Raw genomic sequence first — 27,562 nt, 5'->3', positions numbered from 1 at the left:
AAAGATCGGACTGCATAGGAATCTCTGAAGAGAGGATTTTCATTCCTGAGAATATATATAAATATATATATATATAAATGTCATTCAATGGAAGGAATAATTGGTACTTGGGAAACATAATTTTGTAATTTTCCAGTCCATGTACACAGGAGGAGAAGGAATAATAAATAAAATCAAATTTTTTGCTCTTTTCATGATCAAAGAAACGAGTAAAATTTATTCTCACAATTATTGAAATTATGGGTAACTTATTTGTCGAGATTTTTTTTTTCTTTTTCTTTTTCCATTGCCAAGTGATTTTCATCAGTAACAAGGCTTTCTCGAGACGTAATTGATCTCTAAAAACATGATATTTTTTTATTCTCGTTTTTGGCTCCTCAAATTTGGGAGGATTATATTTCATTAAATCGAAATCGTCGCACGGGGCACTCTGCCATAAGAGCTTTTGTATAAGGATTAAAAAGATGTGATTTTCGTTCATTGATTTCTCAACAACTAGACTAGATCCTATAATAATTCCGGGAATGCACGCTGCATATTTCCAAATTTCAACTCCTAAATTTGGAGTTTTCGATTTCCATTAGATCCGCGTGAACTTCCTTAAGGAAGCGAATCAAGTGAAAATCGTTATCTCGTGTAATAACGATGTTGCACGTTCTTTGCATTGGCTTTTCTTGCCTTATTTGCATCTCCAATGTCAGATCGTCGAATAAAAAGCACATTCACAAGATTCATGAAGAAAATAAGAACGACGGAGAGAGAGAGAGAGAGAGAGAGAGATCGAGGGTACGAGCCTTGCAAGTGCAACGACACTTTGTACTTGCTCGCAAGGTCGCCTGAGACCAGCTATATACGCCCCCATGAAAACGGATAAGCAAATATACGCGCATGCACGAAGACATTTGTAAATAATCACAAAACGGATTCCCTGAGTGACATAAAAAGGAGAGAAACTTTGAGAAATCTGCGTTATAACGAGGCTCGAAGGGAGATGTAAATTTGTCTAAAATAGGATGTTCAGTACTTTGGTAAAAGAGGATAAATGTTCAAGTGAGATTCACCTTGAATTAAACGAGGAAAGGAAAACCGGATTGCAGAAAAAAGGCTGTATCGGAGGCTGTAAAAACCCGTGGACATATCGCGATCAAATTTTTGTTTCGATGTTTCTTTTTTTTAAATGAAACTTTCCACCGCGCATCATTCGACCCCCTCCCCCGGCCCCGATCGTAAAAGCACATTATTCCGTACGACGACAATTTATCGCAGAGTGTGCGTGCCCTTCGCGGCGGGTCCAAAAGAAAGAAGGGAAATTTAAATACCCCTCAGCCTCTTGGCAACAGCGAGTCGAGCTCCCAGACGTTCATTAAAAATTGAAACCAGTGCCGAGGTTCTTGACCGGTGGCAGGACGAAAAAACGAAAAACAAAAATGACGCGGACAACGAAAAAACGAAAATGGAGGGTGCCTCTGGATCGGGGCTGGGGAAAACCTGACGGTACAATCGTAGGCCGGAAAATAACGAGGAACGAGACACGTCAAGGGAGGGGAAAAGTCACCTCCGGATTCAGGTTTTCACGAAGTAATATGATCATTACTTTTTTTCTGGATAAACATCGCATCGGGGCGCTGATAAAACGGAAAAATTTCCCGCTCCGCGACCTCAGCAGACAATCATTCCGGTCGTCGTTAAATAATATCTCGCCATTTCCTTCAGGAATTCTCTAATTTTATTGCCACGCATATAAATTCGCAATCCTGCTGTAAAAAAGAAGCTGGAAAAAGGCAGCGCAGAGTCATCGCTTTATTAACTTTTAGACAACTTTTAGAGGCGAGCAAAGGAAATCGTAAAATTAACCCCTTTTACGAGATCCACTCGCCGAGCGAAATTTTTATCTCGAGCGAGTTAATGACCCAGAGAGATATTTCATCGAGAATGAACTCTCATTGGTCTTTAGCGCTTATCGCTAATTGATCTTCCCCATTTTCTCATCTCTTTCTCCCTCGCACTCGCTCTTTTTCTTTCGCCTCGATTAGACTAATGAACCCAAAAGTTTTCGCTCTCAGTATTTTTAGTCCCCGAATTCATTTTCTCTCTTGAATCATCCTCATTATTTCACCCGCGTCGTTGCCCTCGCGACGATGAGGAACGAGAGAGGATTCGCGACTAGTCCCGTTATGAATTCTCTTTGAGAATAACCGTTCAAAATAAAAACGAATCACGAGGAGGAAAAAAGGAATGAGATTAACTGTACGAAACTATGCGAAGAAAGGTTGCAACACCCGCGACAGGAAGATCGAGAGGAAGGAATAAAAAATATGCCGTTATACTCGCCATTCTATGCGGCCGCGAAAGGGATGTAGGCCGCGTTTATTTTTCGGCGATCCCATTAATCATTCTCCTTCCTCGAAGATGTCCCGAAATAGTTCATCTTGCGAGCACAGAATCCCGTGATTTTTCAAATAATTTCATTATTTTTCGTCATCCCGTGCGCCATTATTGTTATTTCGATTATTACTTAATATCCGCGGCATATTTTTTATACATTTTCATATGTTTACCGATTCGGCATTTCGAACACAGGAGCGAGTTATGGCCGCGAGAAAGGAGAGATCGAGTGCGAGGATGCTTTTATGCAACATTAGCGGCTCCCGAGCAAACCGAGAGAACCTGCGCGCACAGCTGCCTCATTATCGCTGCCTCTCTCGCGCTGGAACGGACCCGAGTGCGTCAAACACACTTGCTTCCCCCCCGAGCGTTTCTCCGCGCACTTCAAAATCGCGTGAACTATCTATTTTTCATTTTACTTTCTGGATTTTCATCCGAAAATTCAGTGAGAATCGGAAAGATTGGTAAATCAAAAAATTGATTGGTTTAGGGAATTTTTTTAGGATGGACGGAAATAACTCACGATAGCAAACTTTTCGGTAGAGTTTTAAGGATATTTCAAAGTACAAAAACATTTTTTTAATGTGAGAAATAATTTTTTTCCCATTTTCATATATATTTTGCTTCCATGTGAACCTATAAAAACCCGAAAAAATTGGGAAATTTTATGTTTACAGTACGTTGAAGTGATAGTCTTTCTTTAGAAGCGTTTTTTTTTTTCAAAATCGCTAAAAATATAGAATTTCGCAAGTATGTCGGCTTTTTATAGGTTCGTGTGGAAAGAAAATACCTGAAAAGGGGGAAAAAATTGGAATTTTTGTTGCAGACAATAGTTACGATCTCCACGTTGTACGCAGCTGAGAAAGTTCGAGAATCAAACTTTCCGCATGTAAAAATTAATATTTCGGACATTAAAAAAATGATTTTGTGCTCTTGAAATATCCTTGAAACTATGCCGAAAAGTTCGCTGTCGTGAGTTATTTCCGTGCATCCAAAAACGTCCCCGAAGCCAGTCGATTTTTTGACGTTTTAAAGCGCAGGACCCCCTTAATCGTAAACTGGCCTAGTTTCGTTACTTGCTTCGTTTCCAGTCATTTCTATCTCAATAACTCGGCAAACTCGTGATTGTTTTCGAAACAGGTTAGGAAACTTTAGCCAATTCTTTCGCAACAACGATAAAAGTTTACTGCTACTGCAGGAGTGTGTTTAAAAAGCTATAAAATCAGAAATTGTCATTAACACCAGTCGTGAAAACAATGAAATTGTTCATAAATTTATTCCATTCCTTTAGTCACGTTTTGTACATTATTTATAACAAAGACGAAAATTTATTGTTGGTATTGCGATCGAACAAATATATTTTCATATTTATTTGTATGCTGTGTTAAGAAATGCACTAAAATTCTAGTGCGGCATGTTCAGCTTTCTCGTAACTGTTACGTTTTCTCGTTCGAGACGCGAGAAGCTCTCTCATAGACTACTTTCATTGAACACTGTGCTCCGTCGGCAGGTTACGCGTCTGTTGGGTTGCCCCAAGGTAGTTTTAGAATAAGCAGAGAGTCGTTGACTCTAACGTAAAACCCGTTCAAATGTTGGCGTGTGAGCAAAGAGCCTCAGCGATTTTCCTTCCTGATTCTCCGCTCGCGCGCACCTTGCCAAACGAGAATTTATGGCGAAAAGTATTTATTCGTGTGTTGACATTAATCGCGAAGATATAAAGAGTTCGTGGGATTTTCGACGGGGACCGATCGCGAGATAAGTGGGCTGCGGCGGGTCTCTCCATGTTTTCGGGGGAATAAATCAAAGACCGGAAATTCTAAAGTATTTTCAGACTTTGGCACATATATTTTTGGTTTTCTGCTTCAAGGATTCTTGTGCGAAAATTATGCGAATGGCGAGTGCACGTGGCGGGATTCCCGGGCCAAAATGCCTGGAATTTCGAGTCAAAATAAAAATGGCTCGAGACTCTCGTTTGTGCTGGGAATGCAGCGCCACTTTTTCCTCATCTGCGGTCACACGTGATTGTCATTTCATTATTTTTACGCTTGAATTGTGCTGCCAGACCCTGACCTCTCGCCCCATATGCGCCTCGTCACCACTCGAGATACGCTTCCTTATTTTTTCGACCACTTTATCCGCCGGTATAATGTCACGATACAAAGAAATGAGAATAAACAAGCCGACATATTATTGCTATTTTATTATCTTCGGAATTTCCGACGCCTCGACTCCCGCTATCCTTGAAAAATATTTATCGTGCTGAACAAGATCGGTGTATAGCGGAACATCGCGACGAGAGCGAGTCCACTCAATTCGATCATTCGATCTCCCCACTGCGCGCGGCTAATCCATTTATTCGCTTACACCGATCGAATTCTATCCGTTTTACATCAATTTTTATTTTCTTTAACGTTGTCAAACCTCGAGAAATATTTGCAACCACCGTCTCTCCTGAAAATTCGTTCCCAAATGAAATTTCCGTACTTTCGAATCGTCGATATCCAAAACTCATTAAAATACCGAATTTAACTCAGAATTAAGGTTGTTCATGCGCGAAACGATTTTTACGAAGTTTATGAAAAAAGTACGTAATAAAAATAAAGTATGTAACAAAGGTTTGGGAAAAAATTCGAGACGATTGTCTCACTAGTAATGAAGATATAATACCTTAAAGACTTAACGAAATTGGTGACGGGCACTCGCGTGTAACCCCACATTTGCTCAATTCGCATTTTGTTTCTTCTTGGCTTGGGCCATTCCCCAGAAATTTGGGGTTCACTCAGTGACGGATCCCCGCTTAATTAATGGCTCGTAATTTCATTCGCCAAAAGATAAGTTGAAAAAATGTATTTACAATTTGGAATGAATAACTTTGACATTAATTTAGAATGACAAAATCATTAATTAGGAAGTAAAAATCGATGCAATTTACACTCCCATAAAATATGATCCTTCAGACACGTTCTACCTTGAAAGACCAAATAAAAATTGAACATTTTGACAGCAGTTTAAAATCGAGCTGATTTTTCGCTCGTTCACTTTCAAAGTGCACGAATAATCTTCGTCTTTTCACCCTTTCGAAACGACACGAATTTGCGAATTTTCGAAAAGATTATTCCTGCAAAAAAGAAATAAAGAATCCTTTGACAGAATTGAATAGAATCGCACACTATTCGTGACAATCGACGTACCAATGGATTGAATAAATCCCACGAGAAAGCAGAGAAAATTACCGCATCTGGTCAATACACACGTACCGTATAATGATTGCTTCCTGACCAGACGTACGAGCGAGAGAGGCACGCCGAGTATTATCCACTCTCGTGAATATACGCACGTGATTCCATGATTACAGAACAGCGATCTTTTACCTCCTCGCCGTAGATTTGTGATTAGCATATTTTTAATGGGGCGCATGTAAACGAAATGAAATTGAGAAAAAATTTGTTCAAATTTCGTGCATTATTTATGCCCGCGGCTATTCGAGTGAGTCAGGGGTCAATAAAACGGTAGGGAATTTCTCGAAATAACACGTATTTCTCTCCACATACCAGAAAACTCGACTTTTAGTATCCACTTAACTCGAACTATGAAAATCATCTTTACGAGCATTTTGTAACTTCGAAGTCGACCGTTCAACTTTTATTAATAATGCTAATACCGAAGGGCTGGGATCGTCCGCGTGAAAATGTCCTTGAAAATTTTCCAGAATTTATTCATCGAATCATTCAGCTCGGTGCTGTCTTCCGGTTCCTGCGCGAATTTCCATTCCCGCGTCTATTTAAGCGAGAATTTGCGTTCCTTAAATTTCTAACAGTCCACAAAGTTTTCCGCGTTTCTGAACATTCGTCGTTGCCTACGAATTTTTTTCATTGCATCTGAATCGATTTGTGCGTCCAGAATTTCAAAGTATTCGAAAAATATTTTTACTCTGTAGCATTTGCGATTTCTCCACGTTTCAAATAATCGCTTGGGTCACTGTTTCTGCCCGATCATGGCGATCGCAGTGCGGCCATTAAGCTAACGATGGGAGAGATAAATGATTTTGATAATCCGCATTCGTTGTAGAACATCGCATAAAGAGGCGTGCAGCATTTCTCAATTACGCAATTCGATAGAGCTTTAGCAGCCTCACCTTTGAAACTTAATCAAGATTTTATCGCCATTTAAAACGAAGCGAACGTAACGAGGTGAATGAAAAGGGAAAACAATAGAAAAAGCTTCGCACGAGGACACCTCGTTGATTGAGGATTGCCGGATCGTTGCTCAATTGAAAAAGAATTTACGAGCGTCACAGAGAGAGAGAAAGAGAAAGAGAAAAATGAACTTTGCCATAGCGGAATCGATCCAGAGGCAAATGACACAACGAGCATCGTCATCGTCTCATTCTTATCGCATAATCGTGGATTTATCATAAATTTTACCTGTGTCGTGCATTCGCCAGAAAAAAGGACGAAGAATTATTGTGTGCGTAGATGCTCGATCGCGTTGCAGTTGCAACACGTGTGTGACCTCAGTCGAGCATGACGAGAGCGAGAAGAAGAAAGGAGAGAGAGGGAGAGGGATGCATTGCGTTTATTTATTACGCTTTTTCTTCATTTTTCAACTCTTTTTACAAGCATGTGCGATCTTGAGCATTAAAAGTTACGGCAACGACTTGTGACATCAATTTTTCTCCGAGTCTTGTTCTTTTCTTCCTTTTAAAAAGTAAAAAACACATGAAAAAGAATAAGAAGAAGAAGAAGAAACGACGATTTACGGACGCAACACTGATCTTTTATTTTTACATTTTCAGGCAGGATCGCCGCTATATTGTTCGGTCTACTGGCACTCTCAATTGGTATCGTCCTCAGCAGCATACCTTGGGTCGATTACGTCATTTTGAGGGTAAGCTTCTCGACTAATTCTTGCTCTCAGTTTCTCTAAATTTCTCCGCATCCGAAAGCCTTTTTCAACCGTGCGTACGTCGATCCCATCACCTTCGTATTTTCCTGAAAAAGCCTCTTCGAGGTCGGAAATCAAGGATCCGGTTCGTTGAACCTTCCTCCGGGTTCGAGGCAATCTTTCAGTTCATTCAATCGAGTTGTGAGCATTCCTGCGAATGGCAAATCTAAATCAACGAAGCCGAATCATTGAGATTAGAAAACTTTTTCATCCATTTGGTCAACCACCTTTTCTAGTCACATCAATGAAATTTTCGATGAATCTTAATTATCGAACTGACTTAACAGTGAGCATTAATTACTTGATCAGTTCATTCGAATTTTTTTTTTCTAATGCATTAACATTAGCCCGCGAAGTCGAGCCAATGTTTTGCCGGAATTACTCTTGCAAATAATTTTGTTTCATTTAAGGTATTCCTTTCGAATGAGCGTATTTTTTGCTAGCCCAAATTCGGGCACTCGAAATTTGGACCCATTCTTAACCTCTGAGAAGTCGCGGTTATATGGAAAGAGCTTCTGCTTCTGCCATTTTTCCAACTTCTATCGTTAAGGAGTTTCGGTACAGTCGATACAATGCTGTCATATGCTAAGCCATGTTAAGAACATAAAAAAATTCAAAAAGTTCAGAATTTTACAAAATTTTTTTTTTAGAATGTTTTTTTTTTAGATTTTTATTCTACACCGTTATCGAGTAATTGAACTCGAAAGATCACGTGTATAAGCATAGTGTTTCATAAGTATACATTCCGGGCATAAGAACTTTGCTTTAATGCTTTATTACTCGATAACTATGTAGAAGAAAATTTCGAAAAAAATTGAGCTTTTGCACGTTATGTTGAAGAACATTATCACCAAGTTTTATCAATTTCTTAAAATTTGTTAACAGGTATCGAAACTCCTTAATATTTCTTTTTAGCATTCGGTAGCTCTTTATTTTTATCGTCGCTGTGGATTCCGTAAATTTATTTCTGCGAGACCGTTTGTATCAGGAATTTAGAATTATTGAATAGAAATGTGGTGATGATGGAAGCTCCATGTGCTCTTGTATGAATTTTACGATTTTTGAAGTTTTCATTATTTATTAAATGTTCGACAATCTGAGCTGATATTTCGCCAATCTGTTCGCATGCAATTTTACTTTATTGTTATTGAAAATCAGTTATTTTTAGAATATTCGGGTTCGTGGAAGGAATAGCTTAAAAAATATTTTTCCTATCTAGTTGAAGATTTTGATGATTCTGGTGAAAAATCGTTGCGGTTAATAGCAGAGTTTCGATCGATCAATCGATTCATGATTTTTTTATTTATGCGACTTGAGCAAACCGGTCGATACGTTTCGTGCTTTTTTCTTTGGGAGATTTAATTCAATCGTTGAATTATAAAACGCAGACATTTTTGTCGGATGATTCATTATTAATTGAGGATTCAGAGTCGTTCGATTATCTCACAACTGTTACGAAAACAATTTCGATAAAAATCGCTTCCTATTCAATCGCTGCATAAACGTAGAATTATAACTCGCGCGAGATGAATTACGAAATGTATCAGTTTTCACTTTTATTTCTACCGAGAATATCGCATGGGAGAGGATGTAATACTTTCCCCAGTTTTTCATCGCGGATTATGCAATTTTGAGTTTTTTTATCTCTCGCTGACCCGCATGACGTCATTATTAACACCAACAAATGTTACATGATTTTTTTTTGTATTTTCTTCCTCAGCAATTGCGATTGTGGAACGGATCGTTATCTTTCCAGTACTGGCAAAAACCTGGGGTTGTCAGACTCACCAAAGTTTACATTTTCAACGTAACCAACGCCGAAAACTTTTTGAACTATCAGGAAAAACCCAAGCTCCAGGAAGTCGGGCCTTTTGTTTACAGGTAAAGATTCCTTACGCAAAAATTTATCGAAAAAATAAGTTTTCTGACAGTTTCAAGCGTTCTCAGACGAATAGAAAAACGACAAAATTCATTGGGAAAATTCCATAAAAATGTTGTCGGTCCCTCGTTAAAAATGGTCCTAGTTTTCGAAAAATTACAACGTAAAAAATATTTTTCATTGAAACATTCGACCGATTTTTAATTGACAATCCATTTGTGTGGAATCACAAATATTTTTACTGAATTTTTGCACGAAAAAATGTGTTTACAACGTCGATCGACGAATAAAAAACAAATCGAATATCGTGGACAATAAAAATGTTATGAATGTTGAACGGAAGTGGTGCGTTCGAGGAAAATTCAGATGACGGAACGATGAAAATTGTTTTCTTATTACATTTCGATTAGTAAGAAGAAACTCAATAGAATTAGTCAGAAGTGGCGTAAATTTCCTGCGGCTATTAAACTCTCGCTAAACGTAACTCACCGTAACTGATGCAGAAGAATGCCATATACGAACCAAGAGAAATTATGAAGCGACGACCGAAGGCGGCACGCTGCACGCTGGCGATCCGATTCTGCCCCTTTTCCTTTTATCTTTCATTTATGTTCCTTTTTTTCACGTAATTCTCGTTTTGTTTGACGTTTAACAGGCTTCTCAAGCTCCCCTCGATCGTGTAGATTAATGTTACACGGGAGGCTTGTCAGTTATGTAAAGTTTGAGCTGCTTCGACGACGCGATTCGCGTTTGACATCGCGTCGGAACTGCGGTTTCCGAAGGCTCTGTACACGTCGGTTCGATGCGAAAAGCCGGAAATGCGTCGCTCGACTTTCTCGGGAACTTTAGAAATTCATAAAAAAACTCATAAGTTGTACGGTCCGTGGGATTTTGCTGGAAACAGCGAAAAAATTGGGAAACGTTTCGAGAAATTGGAGAACTGGAAGCGTTGAAAGGAAAAATTTCAAAATTTGATAGAAATTTGAATTCGACAGAAAAACCATTGCAAAGGCTTCCACATGTGGAGCCAAATATTTACGGGGTTGGAAAATAGTGAGCAGAAAAAAAAATCCACAATTGAGACTCGAAAATTCCTGGGCAACGAGAAAAAAACGTCGCGAATTGCTTCTCGTGCACGTGTTTGAATATGTGCAAGGTGGGATTACAGAAATGAGACATTGACCACTTCGCATGGCGTGACTCCGCGAGAGCATTCGCCGCGATCGACAAGTGGAAATCCCCACGAGGCCACGCTCGGACGAGATAAAATAAAAATAATCATTTCACAACGACAAAACAAAAAGCAGCACGCACAAAAATTATCGCCCGCGAATAAATTCGCTTGAAAAATCAATGGAAAAATCAGTGAATAAATAAAAAATGGGCAAACTCGTTTTCGTATAACGATCCGATCGGATCATCGATATCGGACTTATCCAGGCGCGAACGTTACAGCCTTTTTCACACTCGCCTAGTCACCACCTAATTCATTTCTTTTCTTCTTTTCGAACTTCACACTTTTTCCTTTTGTTGTCACAAAAAAGCATTTTCAGTATTTTTTATTCCGACGTATTAAGGTAGTTGGGTGACGGCTACGCGACATTTGCACCAACTGTATTTTTCGGAAATTTCAAAAGCCGATACTTGCTTGAAAATAGTAATTTTATTATTTTAGAAATATAATCGGTAGGGAACCAACATTTTTGTAGAATTTTATAATAAAAAAAAGGTTTGGAGGGTTCATTTTGACCAGCGTGGTGCAACAGCCGCCGCTGCTGTTGACCTCACGCTGTCACTTTTCTTTACAAATTTGGCGAAGCAAACGAACGTTGAAATATGACCAAAAGGTCGAACTGAAGTTTCGAATGCAGCGTTGCCTTTGTCGTGTAATTTGAATGATTTCTCATCAGATATTTTTAATATTTCAGGCGATTTTTAACGTTAAGGTTCAAAAATTAAAATACGTGTGTATTCTTGAATATCCACGAAACACAAGGATCGATTTTTTTTGCAAAATCTTGGATATAACTGATGAAAAAATTCAATAACTTTTCACGTGTGTACGGCGTTCGTGTGCCGGAGTGATAAGTGTCAGAGAAAAGTCCAAGTATAATTAATTTGCTGTTAAACCGCGTGCTAACTAGCGTCCAAATTTTGCAAATCTGTCAGTACGTATTCATTTTTGCCTACAAAAAATATCATCGCGTTATCTTAGATAGCGAATATTCAGACATCCGCCTTAAGATGATGGATCAGTCGGTAATCACAACCGTGAGTGCGAGAGAGATAGCTGCAAATTTTGAAAAGGAAATTTTTCCACATCGTTCGTCTGATCGAAAAAATAAAAATGTCATCGGATTTTTGCGATCGTGCTGCGTACGATGACATTTTTATTATTTTAATCGGACGAACGATGTCAAAGAGTTTCAATTTCAAAAATTCGAGGTGTGATTACCGACTGATCCATCATCTTAAAATTTAAAAATAGAGAAGAAACGACTCATTTGCTCAGTTTTTTCTTTCAAATCTAAACTACTTTCGAAATTATTCCGAAAGCGACATAAACGACTGATTGAAAAATGAAATTCATGAAAAATGTGCCAAAAAGCTGATAAAATACGAATATTTTGATTTGTCGATCTCGAGATGTTTTGGATGGTAGAAAAAAGATGTGAAAATGCGCGACACGTCAGCTGATTTAAAAACCATTATTTAAACGATAATGATAGCTAAACAGAGTAATTAGCATTTTTAAGGTGAAAATTATCATAAAAATGGAAGAAAAGTACTCATGATTAGCCGAATCAGCAATAGAGTTAGCACACAAAATAGCATTCGCGGATAATGGAAGAAAAAAAGTAAGCGAATCTTAAAAGCAAATGATCGCTAATAAAGCCGACTCAGCGCGGGCACACATTCGCGTTTGTTTGTTTTAGTGACAGAGCGAGTTACGATGACCTTACGAATGAGCGGCTCGAATATATTTCGTCTCGTCGCACTCGTCATGATTCTTCATTCTTCGAGGAATAGCAAACGAATCATCCATATCTGATTACGTTTACACGAGCAAATTCCGTTTTCACTGTTCGAATAGTCAAGTGCGAAGGATCGACGATCCACCGCGCGAGAATCTTGCCTCGTCGTTTCGCAAAAAATAACTTACCGGAAACGGACTGCGATGGATAGAAAAACTTACGTTCTCGGTTACGAAAGACGACGAGGCGGAAAAACATTATAGCCAATAATGAGATTGATTGTTCGCGCAATCGACGCTCGTCCTATGTACGCATGTGTCCGTGGATTTACGATCGTTGTCGATTCTTGACTTTCGACATCGAACAAGCGTCGACATTTTTTTGATTCTTCTCATTGGAAACTTCACTTTGGTCAATGAAATCACTGCCTCAAAAATCTTTCGTTCTTTACGATTTCGCTTTTTTCGTTATTACAATTTCTTACGCGATTAAGGTACTTCGTGCATGAAACAATTTTCTTAAGAAAGCCTTGAAATTTGCACAGAGTTTAAATGCGTAGTCGACTGACACGCATAGCAAATTTTAAAGCGTTCGTCTTATTGGATATTGAGACAAACGTTTTTTAAAAACGAAGAAAAATATACACAGGGTTATGCGTATCTTTCCATATAAGGAATGAACGCTCCTTACGAAGTTTGTGAAAAAGTACACAATAACAATAAAGTATACAATGAAGATCTGGGAAAAAATTCGAGACGATTGTCTCACTAGTAATAAAGATATAGTACCTTAAAGATTGAACGAAATTGGTAATGAGCACTCGTGCAACCCCACATTTGCTTAATTCGCATTTCGTTTCTTCGAGGCTTGACCCATTTCTGTCATAGCCTTTTTATTAATATTTTTTTCTTTACCCATTTCCCTTTGCGTTGTGCAAAGTGATTTTTAACATAAAAAACCAGTATTTTAGCGAGGGACAAATGGAATTTTGGGTTCTGTCAGTGAGGGATCCCCGATTAATTAATGGCTTGTAATTTCATCCGCCAAAAGATAAGTTGAAAAAATGGATTTACAATTTCGAATTAATAAGTCTGACATTAATTTAAAGTGGTATATTATCATTGATTAGGGAGTAAAAATCGACCCAATTTACTTCGGGCGTGATCTACCTTAATGCGGTTGGAAAAACGAGTTAAAATGAGGCAAACGTTATTATTTTAAGGGAGCGCTTTTTAAGTAATTTTGCAACGCTACTATTCTCGATGATTCGATCGAGAAAACGGTCGAATTTTTCTCAGCTCAATGTACGAAGATGAGTAATCGGTGAAGAGAATTGGTAAATAAATCTGGTTCAATGACACGTTGAATTGGGTTATTAGAAATCGGTCAATTCGACGTTGAAAGACTTGTAGGAAATCTCGAAATTCAAGTGGTACAGTGAACTCGACGTTCCCCAGCACACTCGCACATTAATAAATGCAACTGCATTACACTTCCGGGACAATCAAAGTGGAGCTTGGCTCGCGAGCATTCGTTGGCAAAGATCGGCCGAACGACTTTGATTAATTTCTTCTTTTTTCCTAACGCCGCAGCATTTCTCAACTTTTTATACCGCGATCCACATTTTTCTTACTCATCCCAAAGAATTAGTGCATTTTCATGCGCGCGTGTGTACTCGACATATTATAATCGCAGTGTGCTCCGTTAGAACGTGACGTAACGCCCGTGAACTGTATACACACGTTCTTCGTGTTACTGCACCAACGATATCTCACAAGAAAGTGTGTCGCCGTACACGGAAATGCAATCTTGCTTTATTTATCAGTTCGAAACGTTTTGTTTCGATGCTCTATTTATTTCGTTGCTTTCAGTGATATTTTGACGATTTCGCAGCATTTTTTCATCGGAGGTTTTCAAGCGTTTCTCAAAGGCAACAAAACCCAATTTTCCGAAATCTTTTGCCGGAAAATTGTGATTTCGTAACTCGGAATATTCCGCGGGTTGTTGAGCAAAAAGTTTTGTTTATTTCTGCAACCACAAAAGCTCAATGCTTCTAAAAACTTTTGAGGAATATTGAGAAAAAAAAATGAGGAAAATTCAACGTTCAATATTTCATCCAAATTTCATATTTTTTCCTAATTTTTTAAATTTCTTTGCAAAGACAACGGAGCGGCCTGCCGAGGCGGCTTATTCCATTGCAGCAGAAACGCGTTCAATAGTTTTGGCGCGATCTTTAAATTGTGGGAAAGAAATAAAGCTGACAGCGGTTTTCATTGTTCGTTTTCGGAGGCAACAAGATTTTTTAAATCTCCCAATTTTCCAGTTTCTTTTCAATTCTAAATTTCCGCTCACCGGGCGATGGAACTGCCAAGTTTCACGCAAATTTATTCCGCTTTTATGACGAATTCCTAGAATATTTTTCACCTCCCAAAGCTAAATGGAAGCTTGAAAATTCGAAAGAAAAGTGCGCGGATCGTGACTTTTCCCATTAGTCAGTGCTAAATGAAGGGGTGACTGGCATCTTTGGCTCCAAGACGCTGTGCCCGGAGCATCGGATTTCAGACCGCGGAGACTCGGGCAAACAAACGCGAATGGACGTATGTGAGAAAATTTCTGAATTAATGAATCTCGTGTGAGACCACTCGTCAAAAAGACACTTTGAATCACTCGTGATAAGTTGTCTCATTCCTGAATGGTACTCTGACTTAATGTGTCACGAGCGCTAATATATTCTACAACCGCGACGAAGCCAGATAATTCACCTAACGCCCAGTATCTCCATTTTTTTTTCATCTGCCTTGAACACCAGCAATAAAATAATTTGACTTCCGGAGTGGTTCTTCGACCGGAGGGATATTAACCGTAGAATTCGAGTCTTGAACCACCTGGTCAGGGAGACTAAGCTATAAAAAAAACTCATTAGAATCAGAATGAAATAAACGACTCAATTATCACATTCGAAGGAGACTAACAAGACGCGCACTACTCAAAAAAACTCGATCTATTGATCGAGACTGACAAAAATAGAGCCTGCTTTAGAAAGTCAAAAAATCGATTGTTTTCGGGAATGTTTTTAGGATAGACGGAAATAACTCACGATAGCGAACTTTTCGGTATAGTTTTAAGGATATTTCAAAGTACAAAACATTTTTTTAACGTGAGAAATAATAATTTGTACAGGATTTATGCGCAAAGTCTGATTGTCGAAGTTTCTCAGCTGTGTACAATGTGGCGAGGTCGTAATTATCGTCTGCAACGAAAATTCCAAATTTTTTTTCCACTTTCGTATATTTTGCTTCTATACGAACCTATAAAAACCCGAAAAAATTGGGAAATTTTATATTTACGGTACGTTGAAGAGATATTCTTTCTTTAGAAGCGTTTTTATTTCAAAATCGCTAAAAATATATAATTTCGCAATTATGTCGGCTTTTTATAGGTTCGTCTGGAAAGAAAATACCTGAAAAGGGGAAAAAAATTGGAATTTTTGTTGCAGACAATAGTTACGATCTCCACGTTGTACGCAGCTGAGAAAGTTCGACAATCAAACTTTGCGCGTGTAAAAATTAATATTTCGCACATTAAAAATATGATTTTGTACTCTTGAAATATCACTGAAACTATGCCGAAAAGTTCGCTGTCGTGAGTTACGTCCAACCACCCTAAAAACCTTCCCAAAAACAATAGATTTTATGTCTCCCTAAAGCAGAGCCTCCCCTTAATAATGACATTTGAACGCGGATGTCGGTCGAACGGGCCGATGAACAATTCGAGAAAACCGCTCGAATTAACTGATGAAAAAGGATCGATAAGCCCGAAACATCGATTTGAAATATTGAAAAAATAAAAAATGAAGTTTACCTTTAAGCCAACTGCGAGGAAAAAGTTATTCAACTTATTACGAACGTTCGAGTAGCGCTCGACGTAACGCGGAGCGTTTATTCATCTCGCATCAGAGATAAATTTCGCATCGTCGAAACACGCGTCCCCTCCTCGCTCGCACGTATGCATAAACGAACGTGAATCGCCGCGCGTATGCGCGGCTCCGTTGTAAAGTGTAAGAGACCACGGAGTCTCGGTATGCAAATAGTTTGCGCTTTCTACGGAAGTTCGAGAATAGGTCGTGTACCGGCGAAAACTAGCAGGCTCTCGAGACGATGCTGGCTGAGATTCCCTCGTCTCGTTCTCTCTCGGCGCGCGAGTGTTACGCGACTCTCGCCGTACTCATAGAACGCCACCTTAACTGGTATTACATCTTACAAACGTAATAACTGCGCTCACCCGAGCCCGGTCTCGATACGATCTCAACTCGACATAATATCTTTATATAGTCAATGGGAGATTTCATACTCGATGGCCTATTAATCAGTCATCAAAGGTGGAAAAGAGCGCGAAGACGACTCGATGGAAATGGCATTTTCGGGGGATTTTTCCCTTCGATTCGCGGTAGAACGTTAAATCCAACTTTGTTCCGGGGAGCCAAAAGAACGGTTTTATCAGTTCGAACAAACGATGATGGAATTGCTGCAGAATTGTGTTTGGAAGTTTCCGATTTAGCTTCACGTACGAGTCTGAAAAAAAGCAAATTTTTGCGTAGCAGATTTCATTCTCAACCGATGACGTTCAACCGCTTCCTTCCGTCGTTTCGATTCAAAGTTTTTCTGTGCGAAGTCTAATGAACCGTAATTATTTCCTGCTTGCATAAGCAAATGAGCAAACGGTAGAGGAGTTCCGATTTGTACCGGAATGTACCGATCTGTACTTTCTCGAGGGTACTTTTTCATTTCGTTTTGTGTGTTTGCGATTTTGAAAGACGTACTTGGCACTCGTGAAGACGCGGTTTCGGTGGTTTTCGTCGGAAAATAAAGCCCCGAGGGGTTCGTTTCGTCGTTGATTCCGCAAACTCGGACGAATCGTAAATTGCTTCCGTGTGAAAAATAAATAAAGTGAATCGCCACGAATTCATTGGTTTTTCGCCTGATCTACTCGTAAAAAAAATGATTTCATCGGTTTTCCGTTGAAGATAAACGCGCAAGAGTCTCTGTCCGTCTGGAACGGCACGTGCATTTAAAACAAGTGTTTAACGCGTGTGTACGTATAATAAAAACGTAACCGAGATCTCGATCGACGGTGGAGCGAATGAGAGAGAAATTGTGCATTACGCAATGTAAAAAGAGCAGGGCCTGGACCCAGCACTGGCGCGTGCCACTTTGCCAAACTCGTTGGCAACGATCGGGCGTAATAGTGCTGCAAAAATATGGGTGGCGACGCGGGTGTGGGTGACTCGATTGGAAGAAAAATATCGGGAGACATTCGTTCCGTTGGAGCTTTGCAAGTTTTTCTCGACCGGTTTGTCGCTGCAGTTCATCATCCGAGAATGTTCGTCGACGTTTGGTCTGGCGCGGCTTGTAGAGAATTTCGATTTTTCATGTCCAGCTCGGCTCAAATTTCTCGCTAATCGACTCCATCCGGCTGACACGAGGTTGAAATACTCCCAAGTTTTGTTTCTAGGTCGAAGAAAACTCTTGCGAGGAGCGTCTGCGCGGCCGAAGGCGCGTCTTCTCGCGCCGACTTTCTTCAGTCTTCGTTGCTTGTAAACTTTTGTCAGGCGCGTTTCCACGCTGGCGAAAAATCGAAGGGATTTTTTCATGATTGCATCGAAAGTCAATCAACTTGGGGGCGGAATTCGTTGAAGAATCGAAAACAAAATGAGCACTCGAACGGCGAGGGAAAGAGCTCCGTCGAATATAATCGCGCTCTTCGAAGCCTCGTTCTCCTCCGTTGACAATAAACTCCGCCGGAATTTTGACACGCGAACGAGACTCGCGGCTCGATATTTATCGAGAATTTACGAGGGTCCTTGGTCGGGAGCTTTCTCTTTGGCAAATCTCCGAAGAGCTCCGAACTGCTCGTGTGCATGGAATTGTGAGGACGAGCAAAGTGCGAAAACTCTTTATATAGTTTGAGCCAGCGTCGATCGGCAGCGCACCATTAGCGCGGACGCGGTGATCACCACGTTTTCGTAGACAACGAACCAGCCTGCGCGTGCGAACGCTTTTCCGTCGATCCTCTCGAGAAAATCGTTCGAAAATAGAGGAAAAATGTCTGTCAAGCCTCCAAGAAACTCCGAGAAACAACCTTCCGCTCCACCAAATTCAATCGAACTCCGTTCCTCGCTCACTCCCAAGCTCCGTACGCGATACCATAAGCAAAAGCAAGCGGAATGAATCTAGTCCAACACGAATGAAAATCGTGCCTGAAAGATTAAAAACTCGTGAAACAATGAGGCAAATAGATAAACTCCTTAAGGCCTCAGCCGGCTCGTTTTTTCTCACATTTTATGCTCTTTCTCCACGTGCACAAAGCCTCGCTGGTTGTGTAAACTTCGTCGTTCGGATTATTGTGCTGCGGGTAAGCTATTAAATAATGACCAGTAGCAACGCCACCGAAGCAGACTCCGTATCGACTCGAAGCTCTTAAACGATCGATTCCGAAGCACGATAAGCTGCTCCTGTCAAACAAACTCTCCGTCTCTCATTTCTTTGCTCGTTCTACCGCAAAGTACCAATCTATTCTCTCCGCTGGGATGCTGGGACTTCTATACGTGTATTCGTACAAACTTCAGTGGGATATTCTGCACCGGAGACTTCAACGACGATACTAATCGTAGTGTTTGTATGATCGAGACAACTCTCCACAATTTTCTTTTACAAACATTATGATCACTCGAGAATCAATCACTTATTAATTCACCGTCGCGGAGTTGTAATCAATCAATCAAAACTACTCATTTCTCGCGAGATTTGACGCTGATACGAATCTTCGGTTTTCTCGTTGAAGGATCGCGATTAACGGCATTAAATAAGATGAGAAGAGAACACGGGGCATTGCTTTCCGGAGGTTTTCAAGCGCGATTTTTCGGTTTTTCATTTCTTAAGTTCTATTTTAATGTTTTTTTTTTTCAGTTTACAAAATAATTGGGGATTTATGTGTTTTTTGAGTGTAATGTTTTTTCATGATTTTGTGAAATTTCTTCTGGATTTTTGTGTTTAAATTATTTACAGTTGGTTTCGTAACTTTTTTACATATATAATGTTTTTAATTTTAATCCATTCGTCATCCGATGTACCTCGTCACTTTTGCATTCATTTGACAACGTTTTGTTCCTTTGAACCAAAAGTTTTTCATATACATTACCAAGATTTAGCAGATTTTTTTTTATTCGTTACGTTTTAAATGGTTTTTTTATTATCTTTAGTAATGAAATGCTCGCTTGAGGCGAGTTTCGAGAGAATAGATCGAACTACTTCTTCTTAAAAATCATCGCTCATTTGTTTTTTGGACCGCACGCGAGTAACACGTAGTTATGATTAAGGTAGATCATGCCCGAAGGATCGTATTTTATGGGTGTCCAAATGGGGACGATTTTTACTCCCTAATTAATGATATTATCACTTTGAATTAATGATAGAGTTATTTATTCGAAATTGTAAATCAATTTTTTCAACTTATCTTTTCGCAAATGGAATTACAAACCATAATCATTAATCGGGGATCCATCCACTGACCGAAGCCCAAATTTCATTGGTCCCTGGCGAAAATACTAGTTTTTTATATAAAAAATCGCTTTATACAGCGCAAAGGGAAAACACGAAGGGAAATGGATAAAAAAAAAAGTGTTAATAAAAGACTGTGACAGGAATGGGCCAAACCAAGAAGAAACAAAATGCCGAATTAAGCAAATTCGAGGTTACACGAGTACTCATTATCAATTTCGTTCAATCTTTAACGTATTTTTATCACTGTAAGACAATCGTCTCGAATTTTTTTCCAAATCTTCGTTATATACTTCATTGTTATTGTGTACTTTTTCATAAACTTCGTAAGAAGCGTTCATTCGTTATTGCGAAAGATAAACCATTTTTTACGCACAACCCTGTGTATTTTTCTTCGTTTTTAAAAACGTTTGTCTCAATAACCAATAAGACGAGCCCTTTAAAATTTGATATGCGTGTCGGTCGACTACGCATTTAAGCTCTGCGTAAATTTCAAGGCTTTCTTGAGAAAATCGTTGAATGCATGAACTACCTTAACGGCATTTTCATTGACGTTTTCGTAACATTACTCGGGAATTTTTAACATCGTTTTTGATATTTTTTATAGAAATAAATCTGCATTTCTGTTGTTAAAAATTATTCTACGATTCTCCAGTTTTTTGGACAGATTCCTCGGTACTTTTTCAATTACGAAGGAACGCGTGAGAACCGAGATTTCTGCGATTCGATTTCGAGTGTTTGGGAACGAAAAATCAAAGTTACGAGATTTCGGGAGCGTTTCTCAGGAAACTCGAAACTTCGTGCACACACGGTTTTCTCATTCCCCAATATCCGAAGAGCGTGACTGCCATCGATAATTTTAGTATCGACAGAAAATTGAATTCCTGTTTGTACTTTTGCTCGTTCGAATTATGCCGGCCGAGAGAGAATCGCGGCAAAAAGGGGCCGAAAGTGCTACTTGAAAATCGAGGTCGTAAGAAAAGCCTTGAGACTCACGAGCGGATCGTCGCGTTTCATCGAATTTTTAGATTTCATTAACAATTTGACTGGCTGGATAAGAATCTCGGAACGAATGGTTTCTCGGAATAACAAAAAAATCCCGTCCATCACCTCGATCGTACGTACTACGTTGCGAAGAAACGAGTGGCCAAGAAGCAGAGCCGACTGACCTTATCATCGTTCAGAAAAACAGCGATCCTTCTCCGATTTAATTGGTCTCTTTTGCTCTCAAAAACGGAAGTCCGTCTCCGCAGAAAACGAGTTGCGTGACGACCATATTTCGGCAGGTTTCTCGCTCCCATCCTCGATATTCTTTATGAATTGGTTTCGACTATTCAAAGTTCGAATGAATTCCGACGAGTCTGCGAGTCGAGTGACGCGCGACATTATGTAATTTTCGTAATTTTGCTGGTATACTTATCGAGTAGCCTCGCTGCTTTTCTTTGTCACGACGGACGCGAGACGAAAGAGAGAGAGAGAGAGAGAGAAAAGGAGGACGAGCGAGGTAAAAAAATTGTCCGAGGCGATACGTGACCGAAAAATGCACAGAAAAACTCGCGAGGAAATAAAACGAGAGGAAAAAGATATCAGCAAAAACGAAAAGTCTCTCGAGAGCGTGCGAGAAGAAGCAGGAATACACGGAGCCTTAAAGTAGGCGAATTCTCTAATTTATGCCCGCGCCTTTTTTCCAAAGTCTACTTATTATATCACCGCTTCGCCAATTATAGCTTCTCTCAATTAACCGTCGATCGGAATGTCCAAAATCCCCGAAAAAACACCGTCGAAATATTTTATCGTTTTTTGCTCCTCTCTGCTGTGAGTCATCGATGAAAACCAACATTTTTTCCTCCTTGCAGGGAAGACATGGAGAAAGTTAACATCGTCTTTCACAACAACGGCACGGTCTCTTATCAGCACAAAAAAATACTCAATTTCGTACCGGAAATGTCGAAGGACATCGATCTGAGGGTCCTGGTGCCAAACATACCGCTTCTCGTGAGTACCGAGCGAGAAATAGCCGCATTTTTTCATGAATTTCGATGAATAACGAAGGGAAATCAAGCTGTTACAGTAATTAGCTGGATAATCGTAGTATGTTTCAATTTTATAACGAAAAAAATTTCATTCGAAATTTATTTATTTATATTTGTCATTTTCGAGAGCAGACCTTGTCGAGCTTGAGCAAAAGTTTACCGAGGTTCGTCAACGTCGGGCTGTCCATGTTTCTCAGCGGCATCGAATCGAAGCCGTTCGTCCCGGTGACCGCTCAAGAGCTCGTTTTTGGCTACGACGATCCCCTCGTCAGTTTGGCTCACCGTTTCTTTCCGAAGGCGCGACGTCCCATGCGCCAAATGGGTCTTCTCCTTGGAGTAAGTTCATATTATTTGTAAACCAAGCGCACATCGAAAAACTTTCAAATGAAAAATCGAATATTGAAAAGTTCTTTACCTTCAACGTTGCTTGGATTATGAATTTTTTTTCAATTCTATCCAATGATAAACAAAAATAATATTGAAAAAATTAAAATTAATTTCAATTATTAGATAACTTAATTGTTACTTAATTTATAAACTTAATTAACTGGAAACGGTTCAAATTAATAATAATATTGATACGAATGATCCACTGTAAAAAAGAAAATCAAATTAATTTATAAAAAATGTAACATTAGAATGATTGAAAATTGAAATGAATTTTAATTGCTAGAAAATTTAATTTTCACCCAATTTATTAACTTGGTTAATTAAAAAGGGTTCAACACTTTTGGATTGAACCGTGTGCTCGCGTGAAATTAGACGACTGGAATCAATGAAAAATTTGAAATCGCAGTCTCTCCGAAAAACTCTTCAAAATTCTCTCGTCAAATGTATATTTTTATTCATAGAAAAATGTTTTTCATCCAATGCCAGAAAGAGAAACCTCCGAATACGAAAAAATGATAAAAATGACGAATAAATTACGAAATAAATAGTAATACTGAAGAAAATCAAAATTAAAATAACAATAAAAAGTGGTAAAGGAACATGAATACTGATACACAATATTAGCTCGTTTGGGACAACAAAACCTCTGTTGCGATTCGACTCTACGATTTTCACTGAATGTCCTATCGACTTAATGAGCCCTGGCTAACGAGCTCGAAACTATTTACAATCTTCACAGAGAAACGGTACGCTCAACGAAGTTTCAACGATTTACACAGGGCACACAGACATGAAGGATTTTGGGATGATAAACCGTTTGAACGGGCTCGAGAGTCTGCCGTACTGGTCCGAGGAGCCGTGCAATTCGATTCGAGCTTCCGAAGGTACATTTTCGTCGAACGCTAAAAGTACTTTCCGGAGAGCCAAACTCCTTTTTCCATTTTTTTTTTTTCAAACGAAACTTCAAAAGGAAATTTAACGATTTTCAGGCTCGTTTTTCCCTCCGAGGGACAAAACCGGCGACGACATTATTCACGTCTGGGACAAGGATCTCTGTCGAACTCTTCCGCTCCAGTATCGCGGGCCTGTCGAAAAAACTGGTATCCCAGCCGACCTCTACACGCCGGCCGACAACGTGTTCGATCCACCGAGCCTCGAGTCCCCCGACAACGAATGCTTTTGTCCCGACGACCCTAAAAGCTGCCCTCCCAAAGGCCTTCAAGATATAAGTCCCTGTCAATACAGTACGTTCTATTGGTTTTATAATCGAACCGTCTTCAGCTCGCTTCGAGCTGCTTCGTCATTTTTTTATGTGTAAATATGACGAGTAATTCGCACACAAAATATTTGGTGATTTTTGTTTACTTTATAAATGAAAATTGGTTCGACGCGGATTCGAATAAAACTTTGAACACATTTTTTCCATGCTCAGAAGTAATCGATAACGTTTTTCCTCAATTTTTTTCATCGTATCCTTTTGTACAACTTTGTGTGTTGAAAATGGGGCACCCCTTGAATCGGCGTTGACAGCAAGTCTCAAAAAGATAACGTCTCGGTAGAAAAAACCAAAAAGACTCTTGAAATATATGCCATTAGCTGTCCCACGACGTAGGAGATTTTCAAATTATTTGAGAAAAAAATGGAGACTATTCGAATAAAAGAATCACAATTTTTTTGGATTTCTCAGTAGAAAATTCTTTATGAAAGAAAAAGAAAAAAGTTATCGAAAAACGACTACGCCGTGGTGGAAACAAAATTCTTCCCTACAAAATGCAATTTGAATCGAGTCGCTGGGATTAAAACTCGTTCCGTTCTGCTGTCAACGCCGATTTAAAGGGTGCCATTTTCCAGGCGCCATTGTACAAAAATATACCATTAAAGAAATGAAAAAAATATTGTTTCCAGTACTTTTGAGTGTGTGAAAGATGTGTACAAAGCTTTGTGTAAATCCATCGAACCGATTTTTATTTATAAAATAAACAAAAAAAACACCTAAAATTTCAACGTTGTTTTTGTGAGTTTTCGAAGCCACGAAAAATTCGAGTCGATTTTCGAAAAATCACGCTTCTACGTTTTGGAATAATTATTCGTGCGATAAAAATCGTCACTGCGAGCGCGAGTTTTTGTTCGATTTTTAAACATGGAAACATGAAAATGGTCATTCAAGAACGAAAATTTTTCGCAGACGCTCCGGTCTACGTATCGTTCCCACATTTCTACAAAGCGGATCCGAAGTTGTTGGACGCGGTCGTCGGCCTCGAGCCGAACCGCGAGTTGCACGAAACTTTTTTCAAAATCCAACCGGTAAGTTTTGCAGGGTTACGAAATATATGAAAATATGAAAAAAGTCACAAATTCGATCGATTTTTATGTAAAAGATTCAATCGAGTTCGCATCTTCGTCAGTTTTGTGGATGAAAATTATGAAAAATTATGATTTTTTTCGTGCGACAACAATCGAGATAAAGTTTTTGCCTTCGTTATTTCAGAAACTGGGCGTTCCGGTCGAGGGCAAAGTCCGCGTGCAGTTGAATCTAAAGGTCGAACACCAGCCCGACATAAACGCGGTTGCAAAGTTTCCAGACATAATATTTCCCATAATGTGGCTCGAGGAAGGCATCGACGAGTTGACGCCGTCGATACGACGCTGGATTTACCTGTCGACGACCTTCGCAGAGGTCGCCGTGCCCATTTTAACTTACGGCCTCATCGTTCTCGGACTCCTTGTCCTTACGACTGTCATCTGCAAGGCGTACAGAAATAATCACGTTTTGAGCCACGACGCGATAGAGCTTGGAAAACGGACGTTGAGACGAGGCTCGTCCTTCATAATCAACGGCCAGCACAGACTGCTCGTTGTCAGAGAATCGTACGTGATTCTTGACAACGAGCTCGATGACAACGCGAAAACGGTTGTTTCGTTGTAGCATAAAAGCGAGTTTGTTTTATAATTCGCATCGTTCGATAACGAGGAACCTTCGTTGCTTTTCTTGCGGCTGTCAAAAAAATTTTTTTCGTGTACAAAAATCCGTGAAAAGTTGTCCGAAGATTCGAAGGCGAAAAGGAGCGACGAGAGATCACACGATTTCGAGACTTTTCGACGATGCAATTTCTACGAGCCTGTAAATTAAAATTCGATGCTATACGGCGTGAGAATGGAAGAACGAAAATCCGCTGTTTTTTCGTCCCGCATGCTGGAGAAATTTTATTTCGATGTCGAATCAAGTAAGACGTGAGAGAACTAACGATAAAATTATGAGGACGAGATTGATCGATTGTTTGTTAAACGAAATATCGAGGCGTGGGAAAAGGGGATGAAAATACAATGGAGGAAAGATCGAAACTCGTTGTATTGCTCAAAGATATTTTCTAGATAATATAAAAGTAAGAAACACTCATTTTTCAGTCGAGTTTAACGCACTCTCGTGACGAGGATCGAAACTTTCGTTCGAGCTCCGACGTCGAGTGCGTTTGGGAAAAGCGCGTTTGACTCGCGAAGTCGTCAACTCCGCAAAGAAAAAAAGCTGTTTTATCTCATCTCCAAAATGTCGTGTGAAATCTTCGTCAGACGTTCGGTGACTACTGAGAAAAGTGTGTGGCAGGGACCGAGCGAGAAAAGTGACAAAGAATTTCTCAATTCTCGTCTTATTTTTGCGAGGAAAACAAAATGTGTCAGTAAACAGCGCGAAGCGGATGACAGGGTTTTTAGAAACGAAAGTGTGCGACGAGTCAGTATGAAGCAGGATTCGAGCGACAGTTACTCGCTCCAATCCAATCGAATATCCGATGCATTTGTTCACCTGACGAAAAATCTGTAATTTCGATGATCAATGAGTAGAATTGTCAGATAATTGTAAATAATTTTTTTGACGTTGCAGACGAATATTGGAAAGAAAGGGATTTATACTGCCATGAGGTTTTTTACTGTGAAAATTCTCCGGTCCGTTATTTTTCATGGTATAATCGAAGACAAACGAAAATCTAAATAATCTTATTCCCTCTTGTAGCCCCGTGACGAATAAGCTCTCTTGGCCGGTCTTTATATAACTCTACCTCGACGTTGGTTAAGTTTTGTCGCTTTACCCATATTTACACAAATTTATATATATTTTTTCACTGATTAAGAGAAGGGGGATCTCGAAGGAGTTGTCAAATCGAAGGGAGGAAAGTTTGGACTGAGAAATTTTCGAGTGTATTTATAAAAAATTTGTTCAATTCAAAGTGTGCACCAAATTGTCGATTCGTTGTGTAGAGAACAACGCGGGAATGAATTGGAAGGGGTTAGGTGTCGTCCGCCATTATCGAGTCGTTCTCTACACGCGAGCGCGTACGTTTTTCAATATTTTATTTTACTGCGATATTTCGAACGAAAATGAGAGTAGTGAATGGTAGTAAATTTGTTTAAATATTAAATTATTGAGCGTAAATTTATTGCGGACGATTACGAGCAGATCAATGGCTGTGTCCCGTACGCGTTAAAGTCCCCGAAGCTTTTGTAATTACTGCGCACGCTTATCATAACCTCAAAAAAAACAACAAAACAAGAATTGTGAAAACGAACAAACGAACAAACGAACCTGCGAACGACGAATCACGTGTGGGTTTATTACACGAATATCTATTTGTAACATTAATTTTAGGTAAATCAATCATTGAACATAATCGTACGGGTGAAAATTAGGAATACGATAATCGTGCGTCGTAGATAATAATCCGATATGATTTATTCACCTGCCGATTTAATGACCCGATCGTCAAGAATACTGTATAAAATTTTGTTTTTTTTTTACTTTTGTCATAAGAACTACCAGAACTACGGAAGTTGCTAATAAAGACGATTAATCGTGCGAACACTTTTCAAAATTTATTCTCATTTAATGAACGTTTTTCTAAGCTACTTGAGAGGTTTTGTTTGTTCAGGATTTTCGGAAAATCCAATATCTTCGATTACTGATTATTTTTCAATTTTTTAAGAAGGCAGGAATAACGTTTTCAACCCTTCATGAATTTCTTTGCTGACGATTTGAAAAACATCGGATTTCCTGTTGCAATTGCTCGAAGAAAAGGAATGAATAATGAATGATTTTCTTACGCCTTCATAACAATCGATTATTCGATTAATCCTGAGAAATTTCGACGTTCGCTTGTATTTTTTCAATAAAGCATATATTCCGTGAAAAACTCTTTTCGAAACATACCCGAGGATAATCATCGATCGAAAAATCGACCAGAACTTCTTACATTTTCGGGTGCTGAACATTCGCTCGAGTCAATGCTCGAAAATGTGACGCCCTGCGGTGGACTAGACAACAAGAAAAATAAAAGTTCGATTTAAACGTTTGTAAGAGGTAACAAAAAATGTTGGTTAATAAAACGTACGAGAAAAAAAAAGTAAGAGTAA

General features: G+C 39.3%; 1 protein-coding gene across 4 annotated transcripts in view; it reads left to right on the top strand.

The window, feature by feature from the left end:
- Positions 1-27,342, top strand: part of dsb (debris buster) — a 47,509-nt gene extending 20,167 nt beyond the window's left edge. For all 4 annotated transcript variants that reach the window (XM_043429926.1, XM_043429925.1, XM_043429928.1 and 1 more), the window contains exons 3-10: positions 7,181-7,272; positions 9,050-9,210; positions 21,596-21,734; positions 21,905-22,108; positions 22,902-23,046; positions 23,152-23,406; positions 24,348-24,466; positions 24,651-27,342. In XM_043429926.1, the coding sequence (XP_043285861.1) occupies positions 7,181-7,272; positions 9,050-9,210; positions 21,596-21,734; positions 21,905-22,108; positions 22,902-23,046; positions 23,152-23,406; positions 24,348-24,466; positions 24,651-25,088 (1,553 nt within the window). In that variant the 3' untranslated portion in view covers positions 25,089-27,342. The remainder of the gene's footprint in view (positions 1-7,180; positions 7,273-9,049; positions 9,211-21,595; positions 21,735-21,904; positions 22,109-22,901; positions 23,047-23,151; positions 23,407-24,347; positions 24,467-24,650) is intronic.
- Positions 27,343-27,562: the final 220 nt, after the last annotated feature.

The sequence above is a fragment of the Venturia canescens genome, chromosome 10 (assembly GCF_019457755.1).
Source record: "Venturia canescens isolate UGA chromosome 10, ASM1945775v1, whole genome shotgun sequence".
Lineage (NCBI taxonomy): Eukaryota > Metazoa > Arthropoda > Insecta > Hymenoptera > Ichneumonidae > Venturia > Venturia canescens.
Note: the sequence above shows the minus strand (reverse complement) of the source record. Positions and strands in the feature narration are given on the sequence as shown.